The following is a 13180-nucleotide window of genomic DNA, read 5'->3' on the forward strand; positions in this document are numbered from 1 at the left end:
CAGCTGCCCGCAGCCCCCGCGTCCCAGCTGACGCCTGCTCTCCCACCAGGACTACCCTGAGTCCCGCGCCCTGTGAGCCCCGGGGGCCAGCGAGGTGGGGAAGGGGGGCCCGGCCGCGGCACTCACCAATGAGGGAGTTGAGCGCGGAATAGGAACTGACGCGGCGCATCTTGTCGATGGTCTCGAAGGACAGGATGTACTCCTCGCTCTCGGGGCTGCCCAGAGTGCTGCTGGCGCTGCTGCTCGTGCTGAGGTTTCCGGGGGAGAACGCCACCGAGCTGCCCGCTGGCCAGACAGCATGGTGGGGGCCGTCAGCACAGGTGCCTGGGACCAGACATGTGCCTCCCCCCCCACCTCTCCTCTGCAGCGGCGCCTGTGCCACAGTGAGACCTTGGGGCCAGCAGGTGGGACAGCGGGACATGCCCTCAGGGCAGAGAAAGGGGCAGGGCCTTTGTGTCCTGGGCAGGTGTCCCTAAAGTTCTGGAGAATCCGACCCACGACTGTCCCAACCCAAGGACCCAATTCCCAGCGTCTCACATTCCTCTGTCAAGCTCAGGTTCTGCAAAGATTTGTTCAAGCTCCTGGCGGTGGTGACGGCTCGAATGTTTCCATAGGAACTCACGGAGCGGAGTCTGGGGGTGCACGGGCTGTCCCGCACTGGGGTCAGACTCCCACCCTCTGGGAGAGAGAAGAAAGAGTTAATGGTGGGCTCTGGGGGCAGCACACCCTGTTAGCGGGGAGGCCACCACAGCAGGTGACGGGAGCTCCCCCGGGGCCAGTGTGAACGGCGCCAGCAGGCTCACCGCTCAGCCGGCCGGACAAAGCCGGACATGGGCGCGCCGGGCGGGGGTTGAGGGGGAGGTGTGCGAGCAGACAGAGCCCACGCTGGCTGTTGTGCGGGGACGCCGTTATCACAGACCTTTCAGAGCAGGCCTGGCGACCGGGGCCGCCCCGAGGGCAGCGCCAGGCACTCTGCAGCTTGGCTGCGGGCCCCTGGCCTACAGACAACAGCAGAGCAGTGGCGGCGGGGTCAGTGCCGCAGGCCCTCCCCTCTGCCGCCCGGTGCCCTCCTCCGGCACGCCAGCTGTTTCCACTAAGCAAGTTCATTTTCATTTCCCCTCCCTGATGTTCTGAAAGCAGTAAGGCTTTTGTTATTGGTCACGAGCCCTCCTTCCTGCGGAGAAGGCTGCGTTCTGGGGGAGGGGGCAGCCCAACACAAAGAAATAGAAATCCCGCAAAAAGGACAAACAAGAGACAAGCTGCTGGCTAACGTGACTCATGAACAGGAAACCGACAACAGCTCATCGCAGGAAGAGCTGACGTGCGTTTCTGAGAGTGCCCGCGGCACTGTTCTGCTCTCCTTCAACATCTCTGGGGATGTTGTTTCCAAAAACGATGAAAAGGAAGGAAAAGAGTCAGAGGGTCCGTGTGGCCCCCCTTCTATTCTGCTAAGTGCCTGGCAGGACAGGAGTCACAGGGGCCACGTGGAGTGGGCAGTGAGCTCAGGCCCGGGTGCAAGGCAGGGCAGCTGTGGTCCTCACCCGGGGGCCCGGCTGGCTCCCCGCGCCACGGCGCTGTGTACCTGCGGTCGCCGGAGAAGGCAGGGGGTAGTTCTTCTCCTCCTCCATGAACTGCAAGGCCACCGTGCAGAAATTGCTTTCGTACTGAACGACAAGATGACTCAGGGCCACCACCAGCTCCTGCCGAGAGGGACAAGGACAATAACACACACTTACGGCGGCTGGAGAGGACTGCGGAGAAGCAATGAGGTCGAGAGTTCACGCCAAGCGCTCGGGTCACTGTAGGAAAAAGAAAGGTTAAGACAAGCTCTGCACTCAGTGTTGGCAACAGGGACAGGCCCTTCCCGGGAGGCACGGAGGCACGCGGGGGTGTCCAGAGGGAGCAGGAGCCTCCGGACAAGCCCTGAGTGGCACAGGTGTGAATGGGGCCCCTCGGGGGACAGAGGCGTGAATGACAGCCTCCGGGGGGTGGTGGATCAATCTGAGACCCGGGCTGATCAAGCCCTGCCGCTGGTGAGCCGTCTGAACTCCGGGCGCATTAAAGCGGAGCCCGGCCGACAAGCCAGGGCACGCTCCTTTCGTTCAATGCAAAACTTGGAAAGATAAATTAGTTTCCAGTCCCTAAAAGGCAAGAAAGTTCTACATGACCCAGGCCTGGCTGCCCGAGGAGAGGAACGCAGCAGACCTGTTGCATGACCGCCTGGGGCCCCTGGTTTTCACGCGGGGCAGTTCTGTGCAGGCGCCCGGCTCTGCATGGTGCCTGGGACCGTCTTGGCGGCTGCCCCTCCTCTCCTGCGTGGGTCTCTCTCGCCTTAACCCTGCACGGGCCCCTCACCTCCTCCTTTCGCGTCTGTGCACCACACGGCTCCCAAACCCACCCCCCGCGTCCCCCCGCTTCAAGCTCAATCTGCCCAGAGTCTGACTGCGTGAACCCCCCGTGTTCGCCTGCTCATGCCCACTGCGGACACCCCGTCTGGCACTCGTCTGCGGCACTGGCATGGCTGCCCACGCCCCCTGCAGCCCGGAGCACATGCCTGGTGGTCGCTCCCAGCAAACCAGCAGCCTGTACTGTCTTTGAAGAGCACCGACTCTCCCCGTCACCCTGATGCGAGGCACGGAAAACCCGTGCTGGGCCCTGGACCATGAACTCGCACCTGGGTCCTGGACACTCTGGTGCAGGGAACGCCATCAAAGGTCAAACACTGAGATCACTGCCCACGCCCGGTGGCTCTGGGCCAAGCACATCCTGCTGGGGTGGTGGCCACTACAGGTAGCCACAGCTGGCGACGGGCTCTTGGTACGCGTCTGACCACAAAATGTAGATGTGGGGTTAGTTCTGGCAAGGACGCACAGGCTTCCAGAGGCCTCTTCCGGAAGAGGTTCAACATGGGTACCCAGCACCCCCGAGACACGTGGCCCAGCCCCTCTGGCCAGCAGCACCTCTCAGCCTCATATGGCAGGGTCAGTCCCACCTTCTTCCCAACCTCCTGCCTTCTGCTCACACGCAGAACAAAATAAGGCCTTGCCCACCTGGGTCCTGGCCGCCCCTGGCCCCTTGTGCCCACCATCCTCAATCTTGCATGGACTCTTGAAGGGGCCACCACCCCACCCCTTCTGTCCCCTCGGCCTGGAAAGGCCTCCTCACTGCACCCCGTGTTTCCTTCAGGCCCTCGCTCAGACACTGAGTGCCCTGAGTTCGTCCAGGCCCCCCCACAGACACACTCTGCCTTCGTCCGGTTCGCCTCCCTCAGAGGGTGGTCGCCCCCTGCCACGTCGCACACGGGTCTGTTCAGTCTCCAGCTTGCCGCACCTCCAAGTGCAAGCTCTTGGGAGGGGACCCAGGTTCAGTTCCCAGCTGGGTATCAGGCAGCCTGGCGACCCGGGGCCCAGCACGCAGGTGCTGGATGAGTGCGCACCAAAAGGACAGAACCTCTCCCTTCAAACACCTTCTAATCTCCAGCACGGGTCCGCTTCACTGAGCGTCCCAGGACTCAGGGGTCACATTCCTGGGCACCTGCACTGCCCCGCGGGGAGTGCATGCTCGTGTGGTTGCCTGGAAGGTGGGGCCATACATCTTCCCAGGGTCCTCCCTGCCACCTGTGTGCTGGCTGCCACCTCCTTGCTTCCTCCCCAAGGGCCATCCCACTGCAAGTTTCCAGCAGAACATGACTGGCTGACACCTGGTGGCCTGCGGTCACGTTGTAACTGCGGCGAGACGGAGCCATGTCGGGGCAGTGCATCTGCTCCCACAGGTGCGCCCTCCGAGCCTGCCACCAGCTGTGGGTGCTCTGGCCCGGGCAGCTTCCCCTCCTCGTCTCCACCAGGGACCTGGGTCCTGGGGTGCTGACGCGTCTCGCCAGTCTCGCTCAGGCTCAGATGTGCTGGTGAAGGAGGTGGACGCGGACGTGGGGCTGGACGGGGACAGACTGGCACCCCCGCCCGGCCCTTCTGAGGAGGTGGGGGCACCGGTGGACCGGGCAGGCTGCACTCTGTCCTTCAGAGACAGGTTCCCGCCCGGGGGCATCTGGGAGGCTGGGGTGGTTGTGCTGATGCCGATTACCCGGCACGGCTGGGAGGCATCCGTAGCACTCAGTGGGGAGGCAACACGCGCTCTGACAAACAGGTCGTCTCGTCCGTACCGAGTACACATGACTTGATGGAAGCCCCCCCATCCCTGCTCCTCTCGAACTGCGAGCTGGACACAGCAGCGGCTGGCTGCCCACGTGACCAGGGCCCGAGCTGCAGGTCGCAGCCCAAGACCCTGACCAGGGCCCCGCAGCATGTTCTCCTGGACCAGCAGGCTGAGCTCGAGCTCCCTCAGAGTGCCCCGCGCCACGCCAGTCCCGCCACGTGGCTCTGGACAAGGAGAAAACCCAGTGCCAGCGGCGTTGGGGTTCTGCAGCCAGGGAAGGGCCGCTCTCTGAACGGGCGCCACTTCCCCCGCTAAGCCTCGCCTGCCCACCCCGCTCGGATGGCACCGAGTGCTGCCCTCAGTCCCCAAAGCCCCCACGTTCCCATAGCAAACATGGCTTTGTTGGCTTATGTAACAGGCCTGCTGGGGGCTGTCTGTACCCTGTTAGAGCACAAACTTGCTGAAAGCAGGGCAGGGTCCCAAGGCCTCCCCAAGGACCTGGAGCGCGACACTCAAGCGTTTGCTGGAAGAATGAAGTACACAGGGGCCGGTGGCGATGAACCCTGCCCCTCATCCCCCTCATCCCGCGCCACCCCCCCGCACCGCCCCTCCTTCTGCTCGCTGCCACAGCCACTTGAACAGCAGGTAGCCCAGGTCCGCCATGGGACTTCACACCTCTGGACCTTTGCACATACTCTGCCTGCCCTACCCGCTCTCCCTGTCCCTCACCTCCCCGGCTCCTGGCTGCTTGGGGACGAGCGCCCATCTGTGGAAGACTTCGTGACCCCACGTCCCCGGCGAAGCAGGGTAGGTGCCACTCTGACCTGTTCCTGAGAGCTCTGCGCCCACCGCTGAGGTCCTGCATGTTTACGGACGCTCTAGCACCGCCGCTGGTTTCCGCGTCTGCCCCTTGAAGGCAGGCTCATCTTCTACTCTGCGCTCCAGGGCCTGGGATGCTAAGAGCTCGCATGCCGAGCCTGGGATGGAGGAGCACGTGGGAAGGAGAGCCGTCCTCTGCCTCCAGATGGGGCACGTCAGTGGGACGGGCTCAGATGTGCAGCCAACAGGCAAGGCAGACAGCGATGTGCCCTCAGGAGAGGCCTGACTATACCTGGGACAGAGGGTGGCGTCCAGCCAGGACTGGGATGCCAGGGGCTGCACGAAGGCACTTAGACATCCCTGTGACTTCGGTGGCCACTGTCCCAACACTGGAAACCGAGAGGGACAGTCTTGCCATTTTTATTAATGTTCTTTGTTATTTTTAAGATTTTCTGGAAAGAAGGAAAAAAACTTTCCTTCTTTAAAAGGGATTTTAATGGACAATTAAAGAAACCGCTATGTGCCGGCCCGACCAGTGGCTCCGAGTAGAGGCACTTCGCCGGCCTGCAGGAGAGGAGCTGCCAGCCAAGAACGCGCGGGCCAGTGAAACAGGATCGACACCGTGGTCTTGTGCTGCAGTCCTGCTGCGGTGCCAGGCCATCGGGCACATGAGCAACGGCCTCATCGCCCCCTGAAGGGAACACGAGGGAGAGACTGAGTCCTCCCATGTGTCCAGTCTGGCTGATGGGAACTTGCCCAGACTCCGTCCCTCCCAGGAGAACCAGGGGGGTCCAAAGGGACCAACGGCCCCAGGCCACACGCAGCCTCCCTCGGCCCCATGCGGGGGTCTCAGGCCGGCCCGTGCGCAGCGCCGTGTGAACACGAGCCACCCACGGGAGAACCGCCTCGGAGGCACGGGCAGCCTTCCAAGGTCACCAGTGAACCGCGCGGGTCCCGGTGGCGCTGCCGCCTAGGGTGGGGGGCGCCTAGCTGAGGCCGGGCCAACTCTGGACGGAGGTGTGAGGTCCTGGCCGGGAATCCGTGGTATTTCCACACTGCACAGACGAGTACGAGTTCTCAACGTGAGGAGCGCTCCGCTCAGCCGCGGACGAACACGGGGGCGGGGAGGGGAGCACGCCACACAAACCTTGCCGGCGGGCTGTGCGCGTCTACCGCTCTTTTGAGTCTCCGGGGGTGTGTGTGCTGCTCCCGGGCGGGAAGGGGCCTAGTCTACAAGCTGCTGGAGACGCAGCCCTGTTAAATGCCTTTAAATGAAGCAAACACACGGGTATCTGGTGAAGAAACGCACTTCGTAGAGAATCAAACACACATTTAAAGGTCTGCTCTGTCAAGGGTGCGCGCCAGTGGGAGACAAGGGCTCGCGGCGGCGGTCAGGGTCGCCGGCTCAGACCCCCGGGCGCCACGGGAGACCGGCCGCAAGGCGCTCTGCTGCCGCCTGCGACCTGGGGGCCACACACCTTGCGGACCACGGGGCTTCCGTCGTTGATCAGCTGGGCCAGCATCATGGCCACGTTGTGGTCGATGGTAGTCGAGTGATCAGTCCTCTCTGCAGAGTTGCCCACGAATGTGCCAAGGGCGAAGACGGCCGCGCAGCGCACCTGCAAGACGGGCCGGACAGCGGTCAGGCCGCAGTGGGCGGTGGGGTCGCGTCCCCGCGTGGGGTCACCTGTCCCGATGGGGCAGCAGGGCACGGGGAGGCGGCAGAGCACCAACGGGCACCGAGAGAGCGGTCAGGGAGCAAGGGACGCGGGGGCCTGGCCGCGTGGCGGCATAGTCTCTCGGCACCCCCAGGTCGCCCCCCTCCCCCCGCCAAGAGGTGGCCTCTGCTGGCCGGGACATGCCGGCGGCTCACCTCAGGGATGGGGTCCGAGAGGAGGCTGCAGAGCTTCTCGTGCGCGCTGTCCCTCACGCCGCACCACCTGGCCGAGTCAAAGTTCTGCCAGATGCGGCCCAGGCAGATGGCCACCCACTGGCGCAGCAGGGGGTGGGGGTCGTTGAGCTGCTCCAGGCAGATGGCGATCAAGTTTCCCTGGAGGCAGGCTTCCTGCAGGAAGGCAGACGGCAGCCAGCGGTCACCCCGGACCCAGGGTAGTGGGGGGCGCCAGCGGGGTTCGCGGCGCCATTGCTCGGGGAAACACCCACATGGCAGCTTAGATCAGTTCTCCTCCTTCCAGATGCCGCCCATTGCAGTGTACCTGCGCGCGGCGGCTACAGGCAGGCCCCCCGCCGGCGCCCCCTTCTGAGGGAGAACACGGACGGGGAACAGGGTGGCGGGGCCAGGAGGCCCTGGGGGGCGGGCAGCTGCGGCACTTACCTGCCCCGTGTTGTAGCTGTTGACGATCACGGCGAGGATGAAGGCCGTCATGGTCCGGTGTTCAGCCTAGAAGACAGAAGGCAGCCTGGTTTCGCTCTCGCCCGCGGCGGAAACCCATCCTTCCCCGAGCATGGCAGAGCTCTCCTTCCCGAACTCTGTGAGGAGCCCGGTGCCCACTCGCACGGGTTGGTCTCCTGCGCACCGGGGTCTACAGACGAGAGGAGCTGGTGAAGAGGGGACAGCGGCTTCGGGCTTGGAGCCTCTGAGTGCAGGTTGTCCCCAAGGTGCGAATGCTGCAGGACAGGCACGTCCGCCGTGGCCCCACGTGGGCAGAGGGCCGTCCCGCTGGTGGGAAGCGCCCGACCGCCCCCCGTGCCCCCTTGCCCGAGCCGTGCCGCACGCTGCTCTCGCCGCACACGCCGGTGGGGAACGCGTGGATCCCCCTCCTAACTCAGTTCCCAGCTCTCTCTTGCGGCCTCCTGTCGCGTGGGCCAGTCTTCGCGCTGCCCTTCCCTCTGTGGGCCTGTGGCCCTCCTGAAGGGGAGCCAGTCAGCCTATTCCAGTGGTGCTGTGGGGCCTCATGTTTTTCATGCGCACCCTGAGCGGAGCCTGACACGGATCCTTCTTGCTCTCGCCCTCAGATGCGTCGAGGCCACTACAGGGCTGATCCCAGCCTTCCCCCTCTGCCTTAACCCCTCAGGTCCATGAGGACTGCCGTCCATGTCCGCAGCCGGTGCGCACTCCGATGTGCCAACAGGTTCACCAGTTCCTTAGTCTTGTGCTGCTGTGTCCCGTGGCACCATCTTCACACGGGTCTGTGCTTGGGGTCCACATGCGGCAGGCTCTGAGCCTCTGACCATGTGTCCTGAACACTGTGAGAGGTGGCGGAGGGTCCCAGGGTGACGGTCCGTTTCCTCTGGCGCCAGCGTCCACCACCCGCTGAAGCGGCCCGCTGCTGTGCAAAGGCCCTCTCGTTCTGGTTTCTTCTCAGACTCTCCCTTTTGCTTGGAGATGTGCGACTCGGTCAGGACACGTCTTTGCGTGGATTTGCTTGTGTTCGCCCGTTACAAGGTTCACTGCGCTTTTTACAACCGAAAACGCGTTCCTTTCTTCGTACTGGGAGAATCGTCGGCTGTGGGCGCGCCACATCCCGCTGCTCCCCACTGTCCCCAGGGCACGCTGGGGCTGGAAGCAGTGGGACCCCCCGCCCCGCAGGCCTCAGAGCCCCCTTCCCGCCTGCTGTTTGCTCTGCTCTGGGTGGTGCTTGCACGGGTTCCCTCGCCCATGGGCCGCCTGCCGTTTGCTTCACTGCGGAACTTTGAACGGCAGAGATGGCGGCTTCCACCGCAGGCTCCCCCCAGATCTGCCTGTTTACCGAGAGAATCTACCTGGTCATTTTTTTTTTAAGATTTTATTTATTCATTTGACAGAGAGACACAGCAAGAGAAGGCACGCAGGCAGGGGGAGGGGCAGAGGGAGAAGCAGGCTCCCGCGAGCAGAGAGCCTGATGCGGGGCTCGATCCCAGGACCCTGGGATCCCGACCTGAGCTGAAGGCAGAGGCTTAATGGCTCAGCCCCCCAGGCGCCCCTCTAGTTGGTCATTTTTGAGGATGAGTAAAAAGAAAAGAATAGATTGTTTTCTTCTAAAAGGGACAGAAGTAGTTCTGAGGAACTAGACGGTGCATTTTGGACGTAACTGAATTCTTTCATTCAATCGTCTTACACACACTTACTCATATGGGCTTTACAGTTTTTCTCAGAGCACTCTATTGCTTTTGGGTCTCGGGGGCTGATTTCCTATTTGCCGACTCCACTGGCTCTCCTCCCGCTGGTTCAACCGCCGCGGCCAAGGCTCTCAGGCTCCAGGCTCAGCACGCGCCCAGCGGGGTTCTGCCTTTGCTTCCAGGCCCCTGGGGATCCGGGCTGGTGTCTCCGCCTGGAGGTGGAGCCCTGGGAACCGTGTTTCTGAGCCCCTCCTGTGCGTGGAGCGGGGCACGCCTCGCAGGCTCCTGGCTTTCCGTGGGGTTAGTGGCCACTCAGGCCCCACCCTGGGCACAGAGTCGGGTCTGCAGGGCAGGAGACCCCGGGGTCAGCGCTCCCTTCCCACTGTGGCTCTCCTCAGACTTCTGGCTTCAGTTTTTGGCATCTGGCACTCTTCTCTTTTGAATTTCACTATGGGCTCAAAACGTGTGTTTGCAGCCCAAGTGGGGCCCACCTGTGCCGGCCGGGCCTGCCACTGAGCCACGATCGGCAGCACGGGGGGGGGCTCTGCCATCCGCTGCCTGTGCACGTGCTCATCCGGACGGCGGGGAAGCGACTGCCTCCCAGCCTCTCGAGGGTGAGCTTCCGCTCCCAGGATGGAGCTCCGTCGCCAAGCTTCGGTTCAAACACGTGGTGCCCCTTGCCTGTTACACAACAATCCTGTCTTTAACATCTTCTGGTTTTTCTTCGGTAACCAGCATAGCTTAGAATGCCAAGGCTGTGAAAATGAACTTTTACGCTTTAAATATGCCGGCAAAACCGAGTTATATCAAGGACCGACTCAGGACGTCTGTTTTGTTCTCTCTGCCACACTAGGAGCTGCAGGGAGGGACGCTGGGGGTTCGTTAGGACGCATCTGCAGCACTCGCTGTGAATCCGTTCAGAGATGACTGTTGCTGAAGCATTTTAATAAAATAACATAATTTGAAACTTAAACGCTCACTCTCATCTTTCCCGCCCTCCCTTCCTTCCTGATTCATAGGGCACACTGGCAACTTGTCATGTTCCAGAACCTTCCCTAGGCCTGTGAGCTGTCAGAGAGACGTGAAAGCGCTCATTAATCTCATTCCATCGACAGGATGTGAGCGGGAAGGGAGTCTCTGCTGCACAGACGTGCCAGGGAGACAAACTTGAACAGCCAAACCGACCTGCTCAGACGCAGAAAGGAGCCGCTCTGAAACCCGCTGCTCTTAGGCAAAGGCCGCCCACCCGCCCACACCCCGACATGGCCCTCCGCCCGCAGGGAGCCCCTTGCCACGGAACCCCAGAGCGAGACACGCGCGGAAACAAACAGCATGGCTCTGGACACTGTTGAGGGAGAAGTGAGGGTCGTCTTACTGGCATGTAAGGGTCTGCCAAGACCGACAGGAAGTATTTGTGACCGTTGTCCTTCACCAGGTCAGCTTGGCACGACTGGGGAGAGAAAGAGACAGGGAGAAACCGTGAGTGCGGGTACCCAGGGGGCTCCTTGCTTCCTGGGACGTGGGAATCATGGACGAGCAGGGAATGTTCTATGCCTTCAAGATTCTATGCCCTCAAGTCCAACGTTCACTGGGAAGATCAGCTAGAGCGGCTGCTAGCAGACCCACCCCCTTGGCCACGGGGGACGGGCCGGCACCTTACACACACTCAGGAGTGCGGCGGCTCCTAGACGGTCCCCGAACACCTCCGGGGACCTGCCGGGAGGGGCCTCTTCACCTCTGCGGCCTGTGCCCACACCCTCCCTTCCCACGCTCTCCTTCTCCTGCCCTCCGAGGGGGAGGCAGCCGACACTTGAAACCCTCCCTGGTTTCTGTAGACCCTATGCCCTGCCGAAGCTTTCCTTAGAATTTTGCTGGGACTTGCAAAACACTGGGAAAGGATAATCTGTGGGAGTATAATCGTGTGAACCATCTGTGTCACACGTTTCAAGAGGTGCTTCCTGGAGCAGAGGCCCAACTCCTTACCCCAAAGGCAGAGCCCTGAGGTGGGAAGCATAAGTAAAGAGTCAGGTGTACAGCTCTTCCCAAATCTCCAGACCGCGCTGCACCAGCACACTCCGGCCCGCACGTGCGCACCTGCACACACCCGCACGCACCTGCACGCACCAGCATGTACCAGCACATACCTGCACACCTACACATACATGCACACACCTGCACGCACCAGCATGTACCAGCACACACCTGCACACCTACACATACATGCACACACCTGCACAAACCAGCATGTACCAGCACACACCTGCATACCTACACATACATGCACATACCTGCACACTCTGGCACACACCTGCACGCACTGGGACACACCTGCACATACGTGCACACAAACCTACACGGACTGGCACACACCTGCACGTACTAGCACACACCGGCCCACCTGCATGTATGTGCACACACCTGCACGCACTGGCACACACCTGCACGACTGTGGGTTTGTGAGCTGAGCTCTCATTCAAGGACCCGCTGGTGCTAGGCACTGGCTCGGTCCTGGACTCAGAGACACGACCCACACACACCCTGCTCTGTAGGAGACAGCGGTGTGTGCGTGATGGCATGGCAAGGAGACCTGGGGGACACGGCGGCTCAGCGCCTGTGCTGAAGGACGGTGGGATCTTCTGCAGAGTTGGGATGGAGGGGAAGGCGAGCCTATCCTGTGGGATGTGGGACGCAGAGGGCACAGGGCTTCGGATGCTGCGTGGAGGCCCCGAGGTGGCCAGCAGGGGCTGGCACCAGGGAGGGTCATGGCAGTGGGTCTGCAGGACGGCAGCGGACGGTGAGCCGGACTGAAAGGGGGCAGCAGGTACAGCAGGCGCAGAGGGCGTGGGGATGACCCTGGAGACAGAGACGATTCTCGTGGGATCTGGGCAGGAGGGGTGGGTGACCCACCTGCTTGGCAAGATCACTAAAGAGCTGGGGTGCCGGGTGCAGGCCCTCAGAGAAGGAGGGTTCTATGTGGGGCTGGTGCGTCTGAGGCACCTCTGAGACACACGTGGGGCCGTCAGGAGAAGCTCGTGTGTACACACACACACCGAGGAGCAGAGTGTGAGCCAAGCTGACCTTCAGATCAGAAGTCACGCTCACGTGGGGTGGGAGCCCGACGTCGCAGATGGGGAGGAGGGTGCTCTGCACCACAGAGGACAGCTCTCCCACACCACCTGCTTCTCGGGGGCTCTCATCATCCGGGGTTTCCTCCTTGCACCAGGATACCGGCAGGGCAGCCTCCCACCAGCCGTGTGAGTGGGAGCTGAGCAGGTGGGCGTGGGTGCTGGTCAGGAAGCATGGGCACCAGGGGCTCAGGCCAGCGGGCTGATTCCCGAAGCGCCAGGAAGCTGATTAAGCGTGAGTTTCCAAGTGATCCCACAGGGATGCCCTGCTCTGAACGAAGGTGGTGACGGAAGATCTAAGAAGGCATCAACACGCTGTCCACCCTGCAGTGTCGCCGTCTGAGGGGACCAGGAGAGGGCAGCGCAGAAGCCCCTGGGAACAGCGGCCGACTGCCTGATTCTCAGAGCAAAGACTCCTCTTTGGTTTTAAACCAGAGGTTGGACAAGTCGGATCAAGGCCGACACGTGTTCAGTGAGCTTTACCAGAGGGGAACACGGGGCCACTAATTCACGCCCCACTCATTCTGAACCGGGGCGTGAGCGTCCGAGTGCCTTTGGTGCGGAGCCTGTGCTGATGAGCGGTCGCACCAGGAGGGACCCCCAAGAGCCACCTCGTCGCGGGCCTCCTGCCCTCCCAGGCCTCAGCCGGACTCACTTACCAACCGGCTGAGAACTTGCTCAGACTTTCTCCAGCTCAGCTGTCCCTCCCGCGCCCTCTATCCCCTGCAGGCAGGGGCCCGGGACACACATACGCTGGCCAACCGCCTCATCAGAAGGAGGGACACGAGGCCTTTTGACTAACAAGACAGAGAAATGCCACGCACAGACACACACTTCCCACGGACTGGGTGGAAAGCCTCCCATGGAGCCTCGGGGGCTGTGGCAGCCAAGGAGCCCCTGAAGCTGGTGTGGCCCCCAGACCCAGCAGCAGGAGGAGAGGCAAGGGCATGAACACCAAGTGGTTTTGCCTGAACAGGCCCCTGTCCCAGCACACACGCAACCACCTCCAACGGCTTTCACTTCTC

At 62.3% G+C, this 13180-nt stretch overlaps 1 protein-coding gene across 1 annotated transcript in view; it reads right to left on the minus strand.

Moving 5' to 3' along the window:
* RPTOR (regulatory associated protein of MTOR complex 1) overlaps window positions 1-13180 on the minus strand; it is a 315386-nt gene that overhangs the window by 48806 nt on the left and 253400 nt on the right. Inside the window, 7 exon segments of the mRNA XM_047708089.1 lie at window positions 127-285; window positions 538-678; window positions 1583-1700; window positions 6450-6590; window positions 6845-7036; window positions 7307-7372; window positions 10406-10480. Coding sequence (XP_047564045.1) covers window positions 127-285; window positions 538-678; window positions 1583-1700; window positions 6450-6590; window positions 6845-7036; window positions 7307-7372; window positions 10406-10480 — 892 coding nt within the window.

The sequence above is a fragment of the Lutra lutra genome, chromosome 16 (assembly GCF_902655055.1).
Source record: "Lutra lutra chromosome 16, mLutLut1.2, whole genome shotgun sequence".
Lineage (NCBI taxonomy): Eukaryota > Metazoa > Chordata > Mammalia > Carnivora > Mustelidae > Lutra > Lutra lutra.